An 18,784-nucleotide genomic window follows, 5' to 3' on the forward strand; every position below is an offset into this window, starting at 1 on the left:
GACTTGCCTGAATTTATTTCGAGGACGCGGCTGAGGGTAACCGATAAATTAGGTCAAATGGCAGAGTTGGTCACGTCGTTAGGTCACGTGACCTAATTACAGTTGGTCACGTACGTAATGAATGATATGTATTATGTGTTATGCTCACTGCCCTCTTCATACTGCGCGGTCGCGTCTGTGATGTAGGTGTCGGAGGCTCTCTACGTCTCGCCGTCGTACTCGAAGGAGTGATCCGGCTGCATGTACTCGCTGTCCTCGACGGGTTCCACGTTCTCGTCACCCGTCGAGGACATAGCGCTGCTGTATGGTTCCGAGTCCGCGTCAGCATCGACAATTTCACCCTCACCGTCGCTGCTGGCTGGCGAGTCGACGATGTCGCTCACCTCTGGCAGCTTTGGCTGTCTTGGTAGCACGAATCCTGTAAGCTCAGGTGGCTTGGCTAATCCTGAGATGACAGTCGTCCGTTGCGCAACGTACTCGCGAGCAAGGTTCTCTAGCGAAGTCACGAAAGTTTTCATGGGTGGATGAGCATTAAACCGCTTGTTTAGTTCACGGTGAAATCGCTCTAATGGGTTGTTCGTCCGGCTGATGATGTCACGCCTCATGCCGAACACATTCCAGAATTCCGGCGGGTACGTCTCCAACCAAGTCCGCTGAAAGTAGCTCCAAAACGTTCGCCACTTGCTGCGAGAGTACTCCAGACCTTTCACCTCACACACGCTGCGAATCTTGGCCTTCACCCAAGCGATTCCCTGCACAGCAATTTTGGTGGGATCAATGACGGTAAGTATGTCAAAGACATTACGCGACATAGCAACCTTGATTTCACCAACTGGTAGCCCAATGCTTTTCATCTTGCGACGGCATGCCTGTTTAAAATGAAACAGGCACCCGATAATGGTGACGTCAGGAAAGAACTCGCGAAGTGCTCCAATCAGTGAACTCTCAAAGTCACACACCACATCTTTCGGAACCAGCTTGTTCCCCACAGCATCTTGTACACATTGCAGCAGTCGGACGTAGGATTTTCTCGTCATAGATGTAGTTGCCGCATGCAGGACAGGGAGAAACAGCTTGCTGGAAAGATCATAGATCATAATTGTGACACACTGCTTGTAGTCGACGGGGACACATCTAAACGTGCCGTCGATAAACCACGACAAGTTTTCGAAGCAGAGCAAATTCAAAAGCGTAGGATGAGCCCACGCAGTTATCTGATCGATGCCATTTGCATCCTTTGGCGGCTTCTTCAGCGCCTTGACGTCATCGTGCCAGGCATACTGAAACTGGAAGAAGCCTTGGTGCAATCCTTTAATCTTGGTCAGTCGGGGGTTCGTCATGATACTGGCTCGGCCGTGACTGGAATCGTGGCCCCAAGCTTCTTGCACACGGTTTTTGACGGTTTTCTCCGATACGCTGCGAACCGGAGCCCCATCGTTCATGTAGAACTTGTCCGCAATAGCCATCCATATTTGCCTCTGAGTGAGAGTCGTTTGAGTAGCAAGTTTGTCGACCTCCTCCATGATGTCGTTCGAAGCATCTATGGCGTGATCGCCTAGGTTCACCGTTGCTCCTCGGAGAGCAGGACCAGCACGGCATGTATGAGCCTCCATGCTGCTGAAGTCAAACGCCATCGTACTCGCGTAGAATGCAAATTGCGCAGGACAGGGGGAACGATATGAGCTGCAGCGATACGATATCTTGTTTGAAGTTCCGTTAGCTCGAACAAAAGAGTATCCCTGATAGTACAGTTTTGTACGTCCGTCCCGAGGCTTGGACGCTTGTTGCGAACGTGACAGACTCGTCGAGGTCTGAGTGTCCACATTGGACAGTGGCGTGGATAGCGCTGGTCGTGGGATGCCCACCAGCACAGGCGTGTCTGGTTCCATATCGCGAATCCCCATCAGAAGTCCATGCCGAGTCACGACGGCTGCGGACACCTCGCTATCAGGGACGTCACTCGATGCGTGGTTGTTTCGGCGTGTTGAACGCGACGTCGGCGCCTGTGTTCCTGCCCGTAACTCTTGGGAAGCCAAGATGGCGGCGGACAGCTCTCTTTCAAGAACGTCACTCGTCGCGCGACTGCTTCGACGAGTCGGACGCGAAGTCGGGGCAAATCAAGATTGCCCACGACGACCAGGAGAACGAGATGGGGCTGGGTCTGGGGAAGACGTAGAGGCTCCTCTACGACCGCCTCGGCGCCGAGCCATCTTGGGTTACGTTAGTGGTTGGCGCGTGACTTGAAGGCTGTGTTTGTGAAGGGAGAAGTCCCAATGGCCCACTGGTCGCATGCTTTCTATTGGATCATGTTGGTTTCAAAACCCCCAGAGTTTCGGACAGGTACAACGGCCAGAAATAGCTACTCGGCATGTTGTACTTTACCGTAGTAATGAAGGGAACAACTTGGGTGATGCTGGGGCGCTAAAGCTTGTTCTAGCAGCTTCACGTGACCAAGTGGTTTGGTCACGTGACCTAAGAGCCAAATGTGTGACCTATCCGTGATCTATCTTCAAGATTTGGCCTTGACCAAGTTTGCGATTTGACCTAATTTAGTCGCTCCCGTGGCTGAGGCTGGAAGTTGCCACACAAAGGCGGGGTGAAAATCAATGTGTGATTTCATTGGGGAAACGTCTGACGATTGAGTGTCTTGCAGTCGAGACTGACGACAAGGCGCTTACCGCTGACATGTTGAAGAGCATTGTGAGAGGTATTCCCGTCACCAGTGTTATTCATGTAATAGTCGTGAAATTGGTGCCTACCCGAACTCCAAAGCAAGATCAAATGCGCGAAACGTACGATGAACTCGTTGCGGGAAAACAGGGCGAGGGTGGTGTCAGCGACCCAGCTTTGGCGAAGGTTCGAAGGCGGAAGAAACCTACCGATCGTGTCGCGAAAGAGAAGGCTTCACAACAAGGTCAAATGGACAATACACAACGTGGGGATCTTACACGAGAACACTCATTAACAAAAGGTCGAAGACGCAAGAAACAGAACAAAAACGGAGGGGAAAATCCAGCTTCAAAACAAGGTCAAACGGAGAAGCAGCGCGATACTGTTACCGTTGAAACCAAAGCCGCCACAAAAGCGCATGGCCCCGAGAGTCACGGCGATATCGCAGTAGAGATGCGTACGACGTGTTTCCGCTTGGTGAAGGTTACCACGCGCGGGAACGCATCCGTGATTGAAGCGATACGTAGTTCGAACACTCCTACAAGCGCGGAGGCGAGGAAAATTGCCATCGCTATGGAACTGTAGCTGGTACTTGTCGCTACCCAACTATTAGTGAAGCCGTCCATGGAGGAACTGTGGCTCGGAGATGCTAAACCACAGACTGGTGTATCTGGAGGTGCTTTTCAACAATTTTCCAAGATGTTCTGCAAGTTTCACGGGATCCATCTTCCGACAGCAAGAGCCTATATATACTAAGAGCGTGCGTGCTCGCCTTCTTTTAAGTGTCCTGGCATCTGGAACGGCGTCAATGAAAGGAACCAAGAAGCTAGAGGCGGCTGAACCTGCACCTGCTGTGGAGCAAATCGACTAGCACGTGGGGGGGGGGTACGTTTTCACTTACAGCCTTATCCGTTCTGCGAGAAGTGTACTACGAGCCCATTGATCCTGAACAGCTGCAGCAACAGTTTCCACAACTTCAAGAACTACAAGCCCAGCACGAACAACAGGAACAACAAGAGCAACGACTGCAATAGAGGCAAGAAGAAGAGCAGTATCGGTGCGAATAGGGGCGATTGCATTTTCATATTGAATGCTTCACAGAAGTACTTAGCAAACTCGTCCACAGAGTGATCCAACGGGCGGGTAAAAATATCCGCCAAGAGTTGTTCGAGTTCAAACGCAGCTCTTGAAAATTGATCGTGTTTAAAGTTGCGTTGGTTTCCGCTGGCGGACTGGTTGCTGAGGGTACCCTTATTTCTTCTTGGATGCGGACAGCAACTTGGCACGCTCTTGAATACGCTTCTCCACCTCTTCTTGAGCGGCCTTGCGTGCCTCCGCCAGCGACATCTTCTGTTTGCCTCCAGCCTTGGTATGAGTCGCTCTCGCCTTGTTCGGACCACGAGGCTTCTTGGCAACCGGGGACGGCTTGGCTGCTGTACATCACACACGAAAGGCATACGCACAATCAGCGACAAATATTAGAGCCTTGCACACCTGGGACGCAAACCACTCACCAGCCGCTCGAACGGGTGTTCGCGCTCGTGAGCGAGATACGTCCTCCATCTCAACATCTTCTGACCCACTTGTTAGAGGTCTCTTACGTCCAATTTCCTCCGTCTTTGCTGGTGCCGGTGCTGGAGGTGGTTGGCGTCGACTAGCTTCAATCGCAGCGCGAGCGGCTACTTCAGCTGCTTTCGCTGCTTGCTGCGCAGCAAGCTCGGCCTGCTCACGAGAAGCCTGCTCCTGTTGCACTTGCAACTCCATGCTCACGCGTTCTTGCTCCTTTTGCGCAATGGCATACTTCATCTCCTCCAGCTGCCGCTTCAGTTCTTCAGCTTCATCCCTCTTCTTCGCCTCAGACTGGACTTGAACCTCGAGCTGGCGGTTCTGACTTTCTACTTCAAAAGCCTTGCGCTTCAATTGCTCTAGCTCCTGTTTCAGTCGCGCCGCCTCGTCCTCCTTCGCCCTGGTAGCTTGGCGTGACTGCTCCAACGATTTGAGTTGCTCCTCGTGTTTTTGCCTTTCCAAGCGAGCTGTCTCCAGCTTCATCTCTTCTACCCTCTGCTGCAGCTCACGAGCCTTTCTCTCCTCTTCTTGTAGCTTGTCGCGAAGCCGCTTCGACTCGTTATCCTTCTCCCCAAGCCACTTGGAGTGGTCTCTCTTCAAGCGATTGATCTCCGCCTCCTTCTGTTCCGCGGCAAGTCGTTCCCGCTCGCGCATTTGCCTCTCCTTCTCCGCCAAATCTAACGCCTCCTTCTTCTCAATCGCAAGTCTACACATTCACGAAACCCCAGTTAAGAGTTATCACCACTGTCCAACATAAGAATGAAATCCAATGGCCTACCAACCTATTCAGCATCTTCTGGTTCTCCACAGCTGATCTGCAGTCACTCGTGAGAATCTCGCGGAGTCCCTTTGCAGTGAATTTCGTGGTCTCACGATCCACAATAGTCGACAAAAACTGAGCAGCGAGTTCCTGAAGCACATGTCGAAAGACCGAGTCGATTTCGTCGTCGGTGGTGGGGAATCCAACTTGCTTGAGCTTCTGCTCAAACTGCTTCGTCACGTCAATGCGCAGTTTCTCATATTGCTCGGTTTCCTTGCGCACATCCGCATCCTTCTCCAACTGCTGGTTGCGATGCAGGTATTTGTCTGCAAACTGCAAGGTACAAAACAAATATATTAGCACTTGCACACAGCCAAAACAATTCATGCATCTACGCACCTCATCCCCAAGCTTCTCCAACTCCATACTCTTGACCTCGAGATCGCTCTTTAGGATTGTCCACCCTTGAAGTTTGTCCGCCATAACGCCCTTGACATGCGCGACTGCACTGTCGACGCCAGCCTTAATCTCCTCCTCCAGCATCGGCAGCTTCCCGTCAAGACGATACATGACTTGTTTCCCCAAGTCCTCCCGGGCCGCATAGCTGACTTCGTTCAGTATCTGACGCATTTCGATCATGTAGCGTCGGTTCATCTCGTCAGCCAGTTGAGCCTTGTGGTGGTCGAGGTCGGAGCGGAAGTCAGACACGCCGAACTCGTTCACATGTCCAGTTTTCTGGGTCACCTCTTGCACCACTCTCGTGAAAAGATCTTCCACTTCGCTCTGCAGCTTGGTCACAGTAACTGGGCGCTTCTCCGCGAAACGTTTGTCGAGGTTGTCGTGCATCTCCGAGCTCATGCGCGCCTTCGCTGCCCGTACCACGTCATTCAGCGCTGCGGTGGCCTGTTGAATGGCCTTGTCATTGGCCACCTCCAGCTTGTCAAACAGGAGGCTTGCGTTCTGTCGTACACGTCCGCATTCGATCTCGACCCCGCGCTTTCCCTGCAGCCCCATGGGAAGCTTCTCAATCCGCTTTAATTCTCGACTCAGCAGATCCGAGCACTCCTGCCTCAGCTGAGCACTCTTCATGGGGAGCCTTGTCTTTTCGATGACGACGCATTCCTCCTTCAGTTTCTGGAATACCGCATCCACGACCTTTGACAGATGCGTGGCGATCTTCTCGCTGTTTGTATGAAGCGCAAGCGTGATCTCCTTCTCTGCAAACGCTCGAAGAGAGGTCTGCATGTCCTTGCGCACTGCTGCCGGGAAACTCCCCATTTTCTCGAACGCATCCTGGATAATAATCTCGACGTCCTTGTGCAGCATCTTGTCAAACTCGTCACTCGAGATCAGCTCCTCCAGTCCAGCAGCCTCACAATAGGCCGAAATGTCCTTCTCGCAGCTCTCCTTCAGTGCTTGAGCTTCAGCTCGCACCATGGATGAGTAAATCGACTCGGGCATGATCACCTGGTCGCTGTTCAACGTATCCACCAGCGCCGGCATGATCTTGGACAGATACTTCGCCGTCAGCGGACGGTTGTAGAACGTCATCGGCTGCTGCAGCTGACTCGACAGACACTTGCGCAGCTCGCGCAGCTTGTCCTGGAAGGGCTTCTGCAGCTGCTCAAAGCGGATCTTGTCTCGCAGGTTCGCCGTGTTCTCCACGGGCGCCGGGAACAGCCAAATGTTGATCGACTCGAAGGCTTCGATCAGGTTCGCGCGGGCCAAGTTGCGCACGTTCACCTCTTCACTGCGGCCCTTTTCCTTCTGAAACAGATCCCTGTACACCTCCTCCGGCGTCGAGTCCACGAAGCTCCAGTCCCGGAACACCCTGCACAAGTAAAAACAAATTAAAAAAATTGTCTCCACCTAAATAAAAAATAAAAAAAATATCGCAGCGTACAGGTGCAAGTGGCCGAACACTTTGGTGTTGGCGCCGTCCGCCAGCTCGATGCCCTGCGCCGCGCGCGCGAGCACGGCCAGCAGGTTGAGCATGCGGTCGGCCTGCAGGCTGTCCTTCCAGTTGAAGAGCACGACCTTGGACGAGAGCAGCACGGGCGACACGAGTCGCGAGTCGTACGTGATGTCGCGGTCGCCCTGGCCCTCGGCGTCCACGAAGCCGACGTGCAGGCCCTTGCTGGCGCGCGGCGTGACCGGCGGGCAGCCGTTGAAGCCGCTGAAGCGGCTGAGCGGCACGAAGTGGCCCGACAGGTCCACGCCCTGCGTGCAGGGCTCGCGCAGGTTGGAGATCTTGAACAGGTCCTGCTGGTCGGCCAGCAGGTTCATGAGGAACGACTTGCCCTGGCGCGCGGCGCCGAAGATCGAGATGAGGTTGATGGGCGTGTCGCCCAGCGGCTGCAGCACGCGCTCGGCCGCCTCGGCGCTGATGAACATCTGGTCGCTCTTGCCGGCGGCGTGTCGGCCCATGCCGAGCCACTTGACGGCCTGTCGGAACGGCAACCCGGCAGAGCGGGGGCGTTAGGACGCTTCAGTAAGGGGTGCAATAGGGAGAGCAGGCGCGCACCTTGGGCTTGGCCGCGCCGTCGCCGCTGAAGAACATGCTCTTGAGCGAGTCCATCGCTGTCGGCGGCGTCGGTTCGACTGTCGGCTTTAGCCGGCGCGCTGATTCCAAATGGATCGGATGCCGAGTGGAAGGAAATGGGAACGAGTTATTCTATTGGATGGTTCAATTCGCCCACCCTCAAAGATTACTCTGTGTACACCACATTGGCGTACCATTCATATGGTACATCTCCCTAGATCTCAACAGGCAATCTTGACGTTGATCTGATGCCGGCGTTCCCGACGAGCAAGTATGCGCGCTACAAGCGCGCCACGGCCTTCTTCCTGGACTGGCTGCTGCGTGCACGTGGGCGCGGGCGACACGCAGGTCAACAGATTCATCTATCGGCGCTGGGCGACGTGATGCGGGAGATCGCAGCGGAGCCGACGTCCCTCACGCCCAAGCTGCTGCAGGAGCTGCCCAAGGCTCTCGCGGCCTGTCAGTGCGCCATGACGTTCCGCCAGCAAGTCGCCTCCTTCTTCGCGGACGGCGGAGACCGCGGCCACCAGCACTTCCTGCAGCTACTGAGAGGCTGGCACAAGACGCTCGAGGGGATCCTGCAGACTCAGCAGCAGGACGAGGAGGCCACGAGCGAGAGCAAGAGGTTCGAGAACTATTATCAAGTCTTGCAGGTGGACGAAGACTACTTCCCGGACGAGGACCTGTTCGTGGCTGAGCCTGATGCTCCTAGTGGCGCCAAGGTGGACAGGGAGCGGCTGTTCAATGAGGCCTTCGCCGAGGACCTGGGCTGGAGGTGGTCTACTTCTTCCTGGAGCTGGAGGAGCTGGTGGAAGGAGTGTTCGATGTCTATGACCAGGTAAAGAAGCAGCAACGCACTATGGTGGAGGCGACGGTGGTGGTGAAGCTGGCCATGGACACGGCTACTGCATTGACGGCGAGGCTGCAGCTGAGATATCCTATGCTGAAGACCGCGGAGGACGTGATCAATATTGTGATGCAGAATACGTCGAAGGATTACATGAAGAGGATGGGGAAGGCTGTCTCGGACTTCTGGACCAAATTCCAGAGTAACGAGACGTACACGTTCGTCCCGGGCATGCTGATCGTTGATTTCTTCAGTGTGGGGGGCACGCTGGCAAGCTTCACGTCTGTTATTCCGGCACAAGCGGGGATGAAACTTATCCCACGCGATGGTTTCTTTGGCGAAACTTATGGTGAAGACCGCACGCCGCAATACGTTCTTCCAGACCATACCAACATGGTGGTGTTCCTGCTGCAGCAACTGCCGCTGCTGTTCAACGCGATCCTCGAGACGAAAACGGCTGCTGGAACGGCGTTTGACGACTCGAACTTGACGACCTCGTTCTTGGCACTGATGGACGAATACTTTACTTCGCGCCAGGTGACGGTTCCTGTTGTGTTCGCGTGCGTTTGCTGGCTGAAATCAGTGGCGGCGCTGCAAGGACAATCCGGTCTCACTCGCAATGTGAGTCTTACGTTCAAGCACACCAAGGGTCTGATGAAAAACATGGAGGCCACTGTGGCGAAGGGTGCGGTGTTTACTGCCGACAGAGAGATTCACAACGGCCTCAAGCAATGCGCTGAGGAGATTAAAATGACGAGTCGGATTCACAACTTGGCACGCGCAAACCCTTTGATGGCGGGTTTCCTGATGATGACCTACGACTTCCACTACTTGCATATGGCAAGTGAGATTCTGATGGTGACATCGAGGTTCCGGGCGTTTGGCCACCTCTACAATGCGCTTGTGGAGCAAGGGTTCCTCCAGCACATCCCGTTCTTTGACGACGTGTTGCAGGTTTACGACGAAATGATTTTTACGCCCTCGCGAGCCGCAGCAGTGCACGGTTCGTACAACCGCGCATATCTACTGAGCTCTCACATGACTGCTACTGCAGTCAATAATATGTACCGCGGTGTAGCGCCACCTGCTGGGAATGCAGGGGTTAAAGTGCGAAAAGCTCTTCATTTTCAGGATTTGTCCAAGATCTATCGATTACTTGCTGAGAATGATAAATCAGTGTTAAGAGGTGCTTCATCGAAGGCTATGCTGGATGTCGCCGCTGACATTTGCTCGAAGGAGTTGTTCCAGACGCGAGTGCTGTCACGTGATATTTTGACGCTGAATGACGATCTCACGGACGTATTCTCGGGCATGTGTGACGCGCTAAGCCAGAGACGGTTTCACGATGATTATATTGCTCGCCCAACTCGTGGCGAGTCGGATCACTATCGCGTTAACAGCGCGTTGGAAAAGTCAGTGATGGTGCTTCTGATGCCACTTCTGGATTGCTTGCAGTCAGATGGGTCACTGGATATGAATATGATACCGATTACGTATCGTGGGGTTCAGCTGGGCATTTTGGGTGGCGAAGGTGTCAAGATGCTGTGCAGGAAGGCTGCTGCTGTGATCAAAGCCAAGTTCGCGACCCCACCTCATGTGTGCGAGCTGAAATACTTCACGTTCCCGTCCAAACCTGACTTTGTCAACCAAGAATACGGTTCGACGTCATCTATGAGGACGACCGAGGGTCAGGAGCGCGAAGACTTGTTTTCTAGTCTGATGCGGTTGCTGGAAAATAGTGATGGGCCGCTTTCAGTGTGGGATATGTATCAGCTCAAGTCCGAGCTTAAGAAGGACCCGAGTCTCCTGTCCATGGGCACTCTTTGCAAGGAACCCGTCGAAGGGCATGATGTGAACACGATATCGAACTCGATGCTCGATGAACTTGGCTCGCTGTTCCACCAAGCTGCAGCTGGTCCCGCACATGATGCCGACCTGGTGGAGTGGATGATCCAACTAGGAGCACTCACGATTCAGCCATTGCATTGCCGGAACAGACCGCAGCTACGGGACTTTCCGTTTCGATTGGAGATCTTGCCGAACACCATGGCTGTTCACAGCGCCGCAATCGCAGGTCACGAGGACATTGTTCGGATCATTCTCGAAGCAGACAACATGGTCGACTTGAACACACCCACGTTTCACACGAGAGAGACGCTGGCGCATTTGGCTGTCAAGCACGGGCATCGCAGTCTTTATAATATGCTGGTTGCGTTCGGAGCTGATCTTCGCATCAAAGACGGCAACGGAAAGCGTGTGTGCGACGTGACGAACGACCGCGAGTGGAGACGCAAGATCGCGACATCGATTGTTGAAATTGAGAGAAGTCAGGCGAGTTGCGAAGGCGCAAGGAATCGTGATGCGATGTTCCGTCATCAGAGCAATATTCGTGCAGAGCAATTACGTCAGTCAGTGTCTGCCCAGCGCGATGAAGAACGTCAACAAGCGCTGGAACCTGCCAGTGCAAACACCACCACAGCGTCGAAGAAGAAGAAGAAAAACAGCAAGAAGAAAAAGAAGAGCAAAAAGGGTGAGACGGGAAACTCACCCGTTGCTGCTGTGTCTACCACAAGGGCAGTGAGCGACGTTGCTGATGAGGCGACGAACTTACTGACGGATCTGCTCGTGGCCGATGGGTCGGATGAGACGAATGAAAATTCCGAACGCTTTTCATTGTTGGAGAACTCGCTGGAGAGTACGGCTGCTACATTCGCTCGACTACGAGACCCAAATATTCTTGCAGCTGACAAATCCGACGACGTGCAGCGCGCATGCAAGCTGATCGAGAAGCTCGAGAGATCGGTTGAGGCATCTTCGCACCCCAGCAGACTCAATTCGACGGATCGTCGTATTCGCAGTATTATTGCTTCTGAAGCTACACAAGTGATCCACATGATGCACAAGCTGTATCGGGTTGACCACGCTGCCATTGCGGTTCCAGCCCTCGCTCCTGTGCGGAAGCTCTGTGATACGACGCTGGCGTTTACCAGGTTCGTGGTGGGAACTGCGCAGCTGAGTGTCTCCGTCAATAGGAAGCCGCAGGCTCGCGAGATTCTGGACGTGCTGGATAAGCGTTTGGTAAAGACGCCGTTTGATAAGCGAGAGCCTGGGGGTTATAGAGAGCTGGTTCAGACGTACTCGCTAGCACGTGACGCCATGGGATTGGGTAAAACGTCAAGCCCCGACACGTTTCGCACGTTGGAATGGTACTTGAGTAACGTTGCGGACCGTTTTAAGGTACAGGCAGCACTTGACAAATTCGTCGGGCGGCCCATGTACTTAGAGTTTACTGCAACTCCAGCCATCACTCCCCGCCAGTTCTCTCGCTTCGAAGCTGCTGTCGACGCTGTGCCAGAACTCAATGGTGTCGTGTGCTTTGGCAGGCGTGTCTTGTACGGCGCTACAAGTATCGAAGATTTGAAGCGCGTGCTTGGAGCAATCGGAGACGTGGCCCTCAGAAAGGGGGTTCACTTTGCCCAGGAAAGTATGCAAATCGCGGTGGTCGACCTGTATGTCGGCAAGTTCGTCATCTCGGAGAATGGGGTCGTTCGCAACACGCAATGATAAAACGCACAGCGGCGCGGGTAAGCACCGCTAACTTTTTGAGAATTTGATGTGATTGAGTTTTGTTCCCGATCAGCAGAATGAGTAGAATGCTACTTGCAATACAATTCTGCATCGCAGCTAGTTTTTGTCGCCGCTCGGTACTTCATACTGCTCCTTCGCATCCACGTGCACCAGCGTGTTCGACTGGCCACAAAGCACACACCACAGCATTAATAACCACCCGGTCGAACCAAACAACGCAACACCTCTCACCGGGATAATGCACGCCGTGAGCTTCCGCCCATAGCAGCAACCTGTATCCAAGCCGGTCGCGAAACTCTCTTGCTAAAAAATATAAAAAAGTCAGAGGGAAAGCACTTCAACTTCAACTATACCCCCACCCACCTGCAATCCCGCACTCGCTGCATGACCAAAGTACACATGCCTAGGCCCGCTCCACACCTTCGCCCACATCTTCGGCTCGCCGCCGCTCTCACTCTTGAACTTCTCCTTCTCCAGCGCCTTCCACTGCGAACCCTCGTCTTCCGCCCTTTCACGCTGCACGAAGCGCATCTTGTACATATCAAAGGGTTTCTGGTCCTGCAGCTCGACCCCCTCCACCAGTCCAGCGTGCACCACTATGATGTTGCCGTGGTTGGGCAGCGACAGCGAGAAGGGCAGCTGCTCGAGGAACGCCACGTCCCTAGGCTCGAACTGCTCCACGTACGGATACTTGGCTGAGCCGGGCTGGCGGCCGCCCTGCACCCACCTGTAGTAGGCGCTCAGGGCGGCGTCGTCGTGGTTGCCGCGCACGCAGAGCGCGCCCGAGTCGCGCACGAAGCGCACGACGTCCAGCGACTTGGGGCCTTTGTTGACCAGGTCCCCCACGAACACCAGCCGGTCGCCTGCGAAAGGCGCGAAATGGCACGCGGCCAGCAGCGCCTGCAGCTCGTCGAGGCAGCCGTGCACGTCGCCGATGACCAACAGCCGCGAGGACGCAGACACGTCCGACGCGACCCGGTGCACCACCGCAGGCAGCGCCACGTCCGGGTGCGCGCGCTCCAGCTCCCGGGACGCCATGACGGACGGATTTGCTATGTAATGGACTGGACGGGAAGTTACAGACACCGAGGCGGCGGACCTTTATGAGCTCCACGAAAGACGAAGGCCGAAGAAAGTTACGTGTGTGACGAGTATACTGCGCTGAGCAATGCGTAATGCTTATCTAAATATGTGTACAATGGTTTTTGTAGAGATCGCTGAAGGTTTGAATTCATACCAGTTGGCTCTGTCGTGGTTGCGGTGCGCAGTGGCAATCAATGGGCCAATTCAGGTGCTGCTTCATCCTTCCTTCCTTGTGCATCTCACGCCCTTGGCCGGGTTTTTCCATGGCAGAGTCCGGCATGACACTTCAACCCGCGCGAACGAGGAAGCTCTCCAGACCAAAACCAAGCAGCACTGGCGACAATACCCATTCGCAAAAGAAATGCCGCGTTAAAGGCCATGGCGCACGAGAAGATCAGAGTGCTTGGCGACGACCGACTGACTTCAACGTGTATCTATGGTTGAGACGATCACCAGCCACACGACAGCGGCCAGCTGCAGCTCCGTGCATGCGATTTCGCCGAGCACACATGGCTGTCGATGTCAGGTCGGCGGCGCCTTCCGCGCGCTCGCGGCGCGTCCACCTGGAGCGGATCAGCCCGTCAACGAAAATGGCTGCGCGTCCAGAAGGTGTCTATTATAAAGGCCGCGCCTATCGACCCCAAAACTCGGCACCATCTCAGTGGGGGACATCGCCAAAGAGACCTAAAAATTCTCACCGACTACCAGGGATCTGCTCTTTTCGGCGCGGCAAAGGCGCAAGCATCGACCGAAACGCTTGCCATCTCTCTCTCTCTCGAAACCGTGAGTAAGTATATCTATCTACAATGTACAGGAAGGAAGGATGCAGCTTGCATGTCGTCCGTGCTTGGTGTTTGGTTGCAGTCCGTTGCTTGCTTGCAACAATCGCGCAGCGATGCGAGCTGCAACTCGACTCGACTACACCTTACTGCATGCAGGCATCCGGCGCGACGGGATCCGCCGTCATCTCGATCGTGCGCCGAGCCGGGAAAGTCCCATTTCAGGCCGCACACGCGCCGCCGTGGCCTATTTTTGCTGTAGTGGCGACGACTAGGGGCTCGTTGAACAGCAGAGCTTCTGTGTGCGGAATGCGGCCCAGTGTTCGTGCGGCAACTGACTCTCCCAAACTATCCTCCGAAACCACATACCGTCCATAACATCCCAACCGACTATCCTGCTGTATGAAAGTCCCTCTCTAACCACATGCACCTCCCATCCGCCATCCGCTATAAATTCTCGCGCACCGGCTGGCCTTCACATAGAGAAGCGACGTGCTAATCAAGGCTTCGAGCCAAACCTGCACTGACTGCACTTCGCAACACTGCGCTGCACCGCAAGAGTCAACAGGACAGAGTGACCGCCCCATTCATTGCCCAAGTGCACTCGTATCGATACCCCCCGCCATGAGCCGCCTCGTGGTCGCCATCGGCCACGTCGAGTTCACGGGCGGCAGCCAGGTGCTGTACGTGGTCAAGGTGCAGCAGGACGCCGACGAGTGGGAGGTGCGCCGCACGTACTCGGACTTCCGCAAGCTGCGCGACGACGTGCAGCGCGTCATGAAGGACGCGCGCGCGCACATCCTGGACGACGCGTGCTCGCGGGACTTCGCGCGCGAGCTGCAGGAGCTGCCGTTCCCGGCCAAGCGGCTCTTCGGCAGCCGCAAGGACCACGTGGTCAAGGAGCGCGCCGTGGAGCTGCACCGCTTCCTCATCAAGCTGCTCTTCCTCACGCACACGTACCGCAAGGCGCAGAAGGCGCGCTACGACCAGTACGTGCAGGCGCTGCCCTCGCACCAGCAGGCGGCGTACGCGGCGCTGCAGGACCGCACGCAGGCCAGCGTCAGCGTGTTCTACCTGCTGCGCGACTTCCTCAAGCCCGTGACCATCAAGACGGACGTGCCGCCGCACTCCGGGGACCTCCTGGGCTCGGCGTCGGACGGCGCGTTCCACGGCGCCAACGAGCAGAGGGAGAGCTCGCCCAAGCGGCTCATCCGCGAGAGCAAGATCCTCGCCATGAGGAGCTCCAACGCCAGCGAGCGCAATCAGCAGCAGAGCAGCATGGAGGCCATGCGGATGGCCGAGAAGATGCAGCAGCACCAGCGCAGGGAGCAGCAGGTGGAGAAGATGCGGCACGAGCAGCACAAGCAGCAGCAGCAGCAAAGAAAGCAGAGCGAGGCCGCGGACCCCGCCCTTGACAGCTCCGTTGCGGCGTCCAGTGCCGGCAACAATTCCTCCAAGACTGTGAGGATGAACGACTTGATGGCGGCCTCTGAGAGGTCCCGCGCTGAGGCCAGCTCATTGAGGCAGCAGTTCTTGCAGAAGCAGCACAGCGCCTCCGTGGCGGAGGAATCGCTGCGCGACCAGTTCCTGCAGAAGCAGAAGAGCACGTCGGCGCTGGAGAACGAGCATCGGATGCAGAGGCATTATTCCACGCCCGACGGACACGCAGCGATCATGAAGAACCGCACGGCGCGGGCGGCCACGTCCACGTCGGCGCTCAGCTCCGTGGCGTCGTCGTCGCATGACGAGTCGGAGCCCGAGAAGGAGAAACATCTTGCGTCGCCATCTGTGCCTTCGTCGACGTCGTCCACAGCTTCTGGAGATGAAGTAAAGCTGGTTGATTTGTCCTCCCTGGCTCAGTACAAGACGAAGAAGACGAGTCCACGGCGGGATAGTCACTCCAGCGACAGGTCCAAGTCGTCCCACAAGGCCAGTACCACTGAAAAGAAGGACAAGAAGGAGAAAAGCTCCACGCGCACCAAGGAGAAGAAGACTTCGCGTATCAAGAGGAAGGCAAAGTCGGCAAAGAACACCCAAATGACCGACTCTGAACGCATGTCCCGTGTCAGCTCGGCCCTGAACGCTCAGGCCATCTCGATCAACGCTCAGCGGGAATTGGAGAAGTACATCTCCGAGTACAGCGCCATCATGATTCTGCGGTACGTGGACCGGTTTATCAACAAGGCTGTGATGAAGGCTCCCGGCTGCTATCGTGTGAATGCGCAGCACCGTCTCGTCATTGATAGCCAGCGCTTCCTGCAGGAGCTTGAAGATACTTTCACGGATCTGCCGAGCAACTTTGGCGATTTGTTCCAGACCGATCACGACGAGTTGGCCTTCCCTCCTGCGCTCGATAGGTATGTGCAGCTGAAGTGGGACTCGTTCCAGTCGATGGGCGGCAGCAACAGCATCAGCCACGACAACGGACACAGCAGTGCAGCCGACCAAACGTCCGATTCCGATGACTCGGACACTGAGTACGAGTACGAAGAAGTCGGCGGCGGTGGTTACATGACAGCCAAGCAGACTTTCTCGAACGACGAGGAGTCGATGCTGCAGGAGATGATCGCCAACGGGACGGCCGGACGCGAGCAGATGCTTCGTCTGCGGCGACAGATCAACGAGCAGGGTTGGAATCGACGTGAAAATCCGGGCTCTCGGTCTCAACGCGTGATCGAGGAGGCGTCGTCGTCCGAATCGGATGATGAAGAGGCCCTGTCTCGACTGAGAGAGAAGCGCAGATCCAAGCGACGCGAGCCCAAACGCAGCGTGTCTTGTGTCGTGGAGAAGTATCAGCAGGAGCAGAACGCGCGGCGGAAGGACCGCTTGCAGAGTTTTGGCGGCCCGATCGGCGGTTTCGTGTAAATTACGGTGTTAGTGACCAACCAAGAAAGCGAAAAGGAGCGAGAATTGGAATCACTGGGTCGAGCGCGCGGTGATGAAAGCACGCGTCCTGATCCAGCCCCGGTGTCACCATAGCGCGAACCATTAGTGGATTAAGTGCAGTAACAATGAACAGTTCAGAAGACCCCCCACTCGCTTGTATTCGCTTACTTCGAAGTACGCTAGAAAAAGCTGACTGACAGTAAGCGTGCTTAACCCCCGCCCCGTCAGTGCCTAGTGAAGCAGTTTCGAGTGCTGCTGCGATCCGAATAAGTATCCTGAGGGCAGTTCATGGGCAGTCCAACGCATTGAAGACGTTGCGTGCATGATAACCGAAAAATGTGGTGCTAAATGGGTATGATCTTAAATCGAGGCAATGAGCAAACATGCGTGAGTCTTCTCGTTTTTCTCCTCCCATCGGCACCTCTTAGCGTGGCGTGCACGGCTGCTAGGGGAAAATACTCTCGTCGTCACACTAGAAAATTCCTATCGACCGACGTTATTCACGTGAAGGTGTCACGCTGCCTGGCTGAACGTACCATCACTTGTCCGGCCTCAGTGTCAACGATGCACGATAGTCAGAGGCGGCGATCCGCGTCGTTTCACTATTATATATTGGAGGCTCAAGCTCCACACAAACGCTGTTTTAGAGCGCCTTGAGAGCACATAAAATGATGAGGTTTCCGTTTCAAGTTGAAGTGGTAGGAAGGCACGCACTGCGCAACGCCACTCGCGCTAACGCCTATCGTCTTACTCTACGTTGGATTTTTCCGCTCGACAGCGATTGTTGCAGCTCCCGATATTACTTACCAACGCCTGGGGGTTCCTACCAACTTCTCGCTGCTCGATCTCATTTTCCAAGTGGCCCCACAACTGCAGTGGAGGATCTCTAAGCCCCTCCACTACTTTACTTGCTACACAACTCGAGAAACTCTTGGAGTACGCGTTTATTTGGCACGGCATGACTCATTGGCGCATGTTGCAGGCGCGTTGTGGTCTCTCGTTGCTGGCTCTCGGTGGTTCAGCCTCGCAGACAGGAGCGCTCGAATCGACGGCGGTGAGTGTGTGCCAAGATGCCACGTTTCAGATCCCAGCGAGTCGTGGCGTGGTGTGCTCGGGGAGCGGCAAGCAGCCGCTTGGTGTGGAATGCCCTCGAATTGGTGACGCAGCTCTAGACGAATGCTTCCCGTATCTCGCCAGCTTCGACGGCACCAACTGCGTCGCGAAGGAGAACGCGCAGTGCGTTCACCTCGAAGGCAGGAATGCCTGGGGCTGTACGTTTCCTTCGACAAGATGCGCGGACTACTGGCCAGCCACCCCCGAGCAGAACTTGGACCCTGCGAGCTGCCCGACCTGGGATTTTTCCAGCGACGACGGATCTTCTACTCTCAGCTCCGATCCTTTCGATGTTGAGAGCGTGGATTGCAACAAAACGTGGTTCTCCAAGACCACCGTGACCGAGCTGTACAACTGCAAGGCCCCCACATCGACTGCTGCCCCAGCACAGGAACAAGCCACAGCGATACCAGTGACCGCATCAGAGATTCCGGTCTACAGCACAGTCCCGGAGTCGACAGAGGAGGCTCCAAGTGAGGCGCCAACCGAACCAGTCCCAGCTCAACCTCATACCACGCCGTCGGCTCCGATAGAGCCTTTTGCTCAAATTAAGCAGGCGACCGAGCCCCCTGCTATCGAGGAAACTCCAGCACTCACAGAAGCCTTGACGATTCCTCCAGCAGTGTTGCCGACTTCGTATCCCGAGTCTGTACCGATAGAGGATACTTCCTCGTCAGCACCAGAACCTGTTGCAACGGAGCCAACGACATACCCTCCAGAAGAACCAGTCGTGACTCCAAGGGCTTCAGACAATCCGACTGACGCGCCATACACGGACGAAGTGAAGACAGAAGCTCCAACGTACGCGCCAAGCGAAACCTTCCCACCCACTACAACGATGCCAGCGCCAACATCGACTATCCCGGCCGTAACATCAAGTCCATCGATGCCGACTGAAGCTCCAGAGACCTCCTCCCCAGCTCCAAGCTGGTACCCCACGCCGACTGCGC

At 55.4% G+C, this 18,784-nt stretch overlaps 6 protein-coding genes across 6 annotated transcripts; 4 read left to right on the top strand and 2 right to left on the bottom strand.

Moving 5' to 3' along the window:
• Positions 1–200: 200 nt before the first annotated feature.
• Positions 201–1,889, bottom strand: PHYSODRAFT_503973 (hypothetical protein; the record flags this gene model as incomplete). Its single annotated transcript, XM_009527863.1, has 2 exons — positions 201–977; positions 1,020–1,889. The coding sequence occupies 2 exons, from the start codon at positions 1,887–1,889 to the stop codon at positions 201–203; spliced, it is 1,647 nt and encodes a 548-aa protein (XP_009526158.1).
• A 796-nt stretch (positions 1,890–2,685) lies between these two features.
• Positions 2,686–3,255, top strand: PHYSODRAFT_300274 (hypothetical protein; the record flags this gene model as incomplete). The annotated part of the gene is made up of 1 exon (XM_009527864.1): positions 2,686–3,255. The coding sequence occupies one exon, from the start codon at positions 2,686–2,688 to the stop codon at positions 3,253–3,255; it is 570 nt and encodes a 189-aa protein (XP_009526159.1).
• Positions 3,256–7,786: 4,531 nt separating this feature from the next.
• On the top strand, positions 7,787–11,949 carry PHYSODRAFT_331115 (hypothetical protein; the record flags this gene model as incomplete). The annotated part of the gene is made up of 2 exons (XM_009527865.1): positions 7,787–8,260; positions 8,314–11,949. The coding sequence occupies 2 exons, from the start codon at positions 7,787–7,789 to the stop codon at positions 11,947–11,949; spliced, it is 4,110 nt and encodes a 1,369-aa protein (XP_009526160.1).
• Positions 11,950–12,294: 345 nt separating this feature from the next.
• Positions 12,295–13,011, bottom strand: PHYSODRAFT_264248 (hypothetical protein; the record flags this gene model as incomplete). The annotated part of the gene is made up of 1 exon (XM_009527866.1): positions 12,295–13,011. One exon carries the CDS (start codon positions 13,009–13,011, stop codon positions 12,295–12,297), a length of 717 nt encoding a protein of 238 aa, XP_009526161.1.
• Positions 13,012–14,459: 1,448 nt separating this feature from the next.
• PHYSODRAFT_501020 (hypothetical protein) lies at positions 14,460–16,700 on the top strand (the record flags this gene model as incomplete). The annotated part of the gene is made up of 2 exons (XM_009527867.1): positions 14,460–15,392; positions 15,438–16,700. 2 exons carry the CDS (start codon positions 14,460–14,462, stop codon positions 16,698–16,700), a joined length of 2,196 nt encoding a protein of 731 aa, XP_009526162.1.
• A 1,075-nt stretch (positions 16,701–17,775) lies between these two features.
• Positions 17,776–18,006, top strand: PHYSODRAFT_379459 (hypothetical protein; the record flags this gene model as incomplete). The annotated part of the gene is made up of 1 exon (XM_009527868.1): positions 17,776–18,006. A coding segment is annotated over one exon (231 nt), but the record flags the coding sequence as incomplete, so codon positions are not given.
• Positions 18,007–18,784: the final 778 nt, after the last annotated feature.

This window comes from Phytophthora sojae, assembly GCF_000149755.1.
Source record: "Phytophthora sojae unplaced genomic scaffold PHYSOscaffold_4, whole genome shotgun sequence".
Taxonomy (NCBI): domain Eukaryota; phylum Oomycota; class Peronosporomycetes; order Peronosporales; family Peronosporaceae; genus Phytophthora; species Phytophthora sojae.